General features: G+C 37.7%; 1 protein-coding gene across 1 annotated transcript in view; it reads left to right on the top strand.

Moving 5' to 3' along the window:
- SKA2 (spindle and kinetochore associated complex subunit 2) overlaps positions 1-4,515 on the top strand; it is a 51,324-nt gene that overhangs the window by 31,831 nt on the left and 14,978 nt on the right. The window contains exon 2 of the mRNA XM_011979181.1: positions 3,890-3,976. Within this exon, the coding sequence (XP_011834571.1) occupies positions 3,890-3,976 (87 nt within the window). The remainder of the gene's footprint in view (positions 1-3,889; positions 3,977-4,515) is intronic.

The following is a 4,515-nucleotide window of genomic DNA, read 5'->3' on the forward strand; positions in this document are numbered from 1 at the left end:
ATTTATATATATGAATATAGTCTACATTTTGGAGTTTTGTGTCCCCCAAACTCATCATGTTTTGTGACATATATGTTAGATTATTGTAAAGATCTTTCAGACCTTGGAGGTCTCACTTGCCAAATTTAGGACAATTTAGGCCTGTGGTCCCAGCTCTCAGGAGGCTGAGGGAGAATTGCTTAAACCCTGGACGCAGAGGTTGTAGTGAGCCAAGACTGTGCCACTGCACTCCGGCCTGGGCGACAGAGCAAAACTCTTCTCAAAAAAAAATAAAAATAAAAAAAGGAAATTTACTGTTCAAGGAACTACATGAGATTATGCTAAACTTCAAGCACAACTAAAATATCAAGTTAAAAAATATGTAAGCTTAATAATTTGTTTCATAAACATGTTAAGGGTTCCTAGAATAGAGATTGTCTTAGGAATCTCTGGAGCCACAAATTCCATAATTTATGGTAAACTAAATGACTAAAGCAAGCTTTAAAGACTCGTATTTAAAGTTGTGCTTAAGAATGTTATATAACTCATTGAAAAAAGCTATGGAATTGTGGTCTGTTTAGTAATTAAGACAAACAAGAAAATCAGGTCTTGAGTGCTCACAGTCTTTGTTAACTTTGATTTGTTCTGGCTCCTGGTGTCTCCTCATTCTCTCCATCCACATGTTTGATGGGTTAGTGTACTTTTCTTATTTATAGGAAAAGATAATCCCTAAGTATGTCTTAGTATGAGAAATTATGCTAATAGGAATTTCTTAATACACACACAAACACAAACATTAGTATTTTTAAGGAGGTGTAATTATTGATTAATTTAATCATGGCATCTCATCTGACAAATATATAGGATAAATGAAAAGCTTCCACTTTTTGGAAATCATTTTAAACCCACTTTGTAATTATGTACCCAACATTAATTTTTCTGGCTTAGAACAACTCCCTGATGTTAGAGATAGACATCAGATATTGACCTGGAAAATATGTTTAAAAACAAAAACTTTCTCTTTTATCTGTACCCTTCCCCCCAAGTTTTGGCTATAAAGATAGAATTTTGGTCATTACAGAGTTTTCCATTCCAATTTAGGTCAATGATAAGAGAAATTATTAGTGATGGAAACTAGTTTATTTCTGAAATTCTGTTCAGTGATGACAGCTTCTGACCTTAGAAGCATTTGAATTTCTGACAGCCATTTTGTCTTACTCTACATTTGAAAGTAAGGTCTTAATAGAACCTTTTTTTTTTTTTTTTTTAGACAGAGTCTTGCTCTGTCACCGAGGCTGGAGTGCAGTGGTGTGATCTCGGCTCACTGCAAGCTCTGTCTCCCAGGTTCATGCCTTTCTCCTGCCTCAGCCTCCTGAGTAGCTGGGACTACAGGCGCCTGCCGCCACGCCTGGCTAATTATTTTGTATTTTTAGTAGAGACAGGGTTTCACCATGTTAGCCAGGATGGTCTCGATCTCCTGACCTCGTGATCTGCCCGCCTCGGCCTCCCAAAGTGCTGGGATTACAGGCATGAGCCACCGCACCCGGCCCCTAATAGAACCTTTTATATACTAAAAATAACTGTACATCATTTCTTGTTAGACCTGAGAACTGCTTTTAACAGTTTTTCTCCTTCCACTTAGGCTTCACGATTTTGAGAATCAATCTTTAGTTCAGTAATAAAGTTCATAGTAAGAGCAGCACCCTCCCAGCAAACAGCCTCCTATGTTTTGGGCTAGAAATAGGAGACCATGCCTGTGGAAATCATGTTTTCCTTTCTGTAGTAAACTCTAAGGACCATAGTTATATCCCTGATAAACTCAAGGCAGTATATGCTTTAAGGTCCTGTGAAAGATGCTGAATTTCAAGAAGTTACGAATAATTCATTGATTATACCACTTGCAGAAATAAACTACTTTTAGGCTGGACACGGTGGCTCACACCTGCAATCCCAGCACTTTGGGAGGCTGAGGCAGGAGGACTGCTTGAGCCCAGCATGGGCAACATAATGAGATCCTGTCTCTACAAAAAATCAAAAATTAGCTGGGTGCCATGGCATGTGCCTGTAGTCCCAGGTGCACTCGGAAGGGCTAGGATCCCATGAGCCCAGGAGTTTGAGACTGCAGTGAGCTCTGATGGTGCCACAACACTTCAGCCTGGGCTACAGAGCAAACCCTGTCTCATAAAAAAGAAAAAGAAACTTATTTTTAACACTGTCACGTATCTGTCTCAACTTTCTATATGTATACACCTCTTTTACAAAAAGAGGCCATAACATACTTAAGGCTGTTTTTGTATTTAACAAGTCATAAATATAGTGTCATGTCAAATCTGTCTATATATTATCATTTTAAAAACTGATGGCCTTTTAAAAGGTTAAATAGCTGTTCATTACAAATACTACAGAAAGAATAAAATGTGAAAGCCCCCCCCGTAAGTATTTTGTTGTATACCATCATTTTCATTACAAATCCTACAGAAATAGAGCAAAATGTGAAAGCTCCCCCTTAAGTATTTTTTGTATACCATCATTTTCAATAACGGCATGGTATTCCAAATATTGATGTCTATTTATTTACTTATTTATGAGATAGAGTCTTGCTCTGTCACCCAGGCAGGAGTGCAGTGGCCGATCTTGGCTCACTGCAACTTCCGCCTGCTCAGTTCAACCAATTCTAGTGCCTCAGCTCTACCCAAATAGCTGGGACTACAGGCACATGCCACTATGCCCAGCTAATTTTAGTATTTTTAGTAGAGATGGGTTTTTGCCATGTTGACCAGGCTAGCCTTGAACTCCTGGGCTCAAGTGACCTGCCCGCCTCAGCTGCCCAAGTGCTGGGATTACAGGGATGAGCCACCATGCCTGGCCCCAAATACTTAATATTATTTTTTTTTTATGGAGACGGAGTTTCACGCTTGTCGCCCAAGCTGGAGTGCAGTGTCACAATCTTGGCTCACTGCAGCCTCCACCTCCAGGGTTCAAGCGATTCTCCTGCCTCAGTCCCCCGAGTAACTGGGATTACAGGCTCCTGCCACCACGCACAGCTAATTTTTGTATTTTTAGTAGAGACGAGGTTTCGCCATGTCAGCCAGGCTGGTCTCAAACTCCTGACCTCAGGTGATCCACCTGCCTTGGCCTCCCAAAGTGCTGGGATTACAGGAATGAACCACTGTGCCCGGCAGATATTGATATTTTTAAATGTAACTTTTCACTTAAATTCAGGGATCCTATATCCATAATGGCCTCAGGGTGGTAGTTCTCCCCTTTTTTCTTCCTTGGAGGTTTACTACAGATCAAGTTCCCATGCTGGCACCCAGGTTCAGTAAATTGGGGTTATTCAGACTATTACTCCTATATCGTATGTAGCTTTTCTTGTGAAATTTGTGACTTTTTAAGCCCTCTTAATTTTCGTGGCACATAGCTGTAGCTCTTTGATCAATGGGATTGCAAATAAAGGTAACAATATGAGTATTCCTGAAATAAATTTGTTCTGTGTTTTAACTTGAAACTGTATTTTCTGCCAGAGGCAGAAAAACACTGCCTAACTGATGAGAGTATCAGTGACCCTAGGAAATTCTTGAAGTTTTTTGTATTAATTACAAAAAACTTTTTTATATTAGTTTATTAGTTTTTTGTATTAATATCTGACAGTGACTACTCAGTATCTTGATTTTGGCTCAAAATGTAAGACAGAGGCATACAGAAATGACTTTAAAATGTTAACTACTTTTTAAATTTTTAATAGAGCATAGTTATTATGGATAATGGATATTTTATATACTTTTTATTTCCACATTTTCAAATGAGTATCACTTATTGAAATACTAACAAATGTAAAGAGAAAAAATAAAGTATCATGTTTACTATTACTCTTTTGGTTTATACAATAATGATTTGTGGTGATCTTTAGTTCCAGAAAGCTGAGTCTGATCTGGATTACATTCAATACAGGTTGGAATATGAAATCAAGACTAATCATCCTGATTCAGCAAGCGAGGTAATCTCCGAAATAAATAAGCTTAAAAAAAAAAAAAAGCCTTAACTGAACACTTTAGAATTTTCTGATAGCATTCCTAATAGTAATATATCATAAGAATTATATTATTAAGTTTATAGAATCTTAAAATCTTGTCATTGTGTTGGAAGCTTGGTTATAGCATACTGGAGAAATAGTATCAATAGTCCATGAAATTTGTGGCTGCTTTTTTCTCCCTAACCTTTAAAAAATAATCATTGAGTTCAGAGGTACAAGCCACTGTGGCAGCCCCTGAAATTCCAAGAGAGAATATAGGTACCTCTAGGGCAGTTGTTCTTTAGTAAGTTTGAGGGGAGAAGTCCTGGCATTCAGCATATTCTCTGAGGAAGGTAATGATACACTATTAGATTTTTTAGTTGTATTTTATGAATAGTGATTTCCACATAAAGCTATGTATTTAATTATTCTAAGTTTAGGTTGATTAGAAACATTAACTCTGCTTTATGTCATAAAATCGTATACATATATGTCCATGGGGGTGAAAGCAAGTAATATCCAAG

This window comes from Mandrillus leucophaeus, unplaced genomic scaffold (assembly GCF_000951045.1).
Source record: "Mandrillus leucophaeus isolate KB7577 unplaced genomic scaffold, Mleu.le_1.0 Scaffold20, whole genome shotgun sequence".
Lineage (NCBI taxonomy): Eukaryota > Metazoa > Chordata > Mammalia > Primates > Cercopithecidae > Mandrillus > Mandrillus leucophaeus.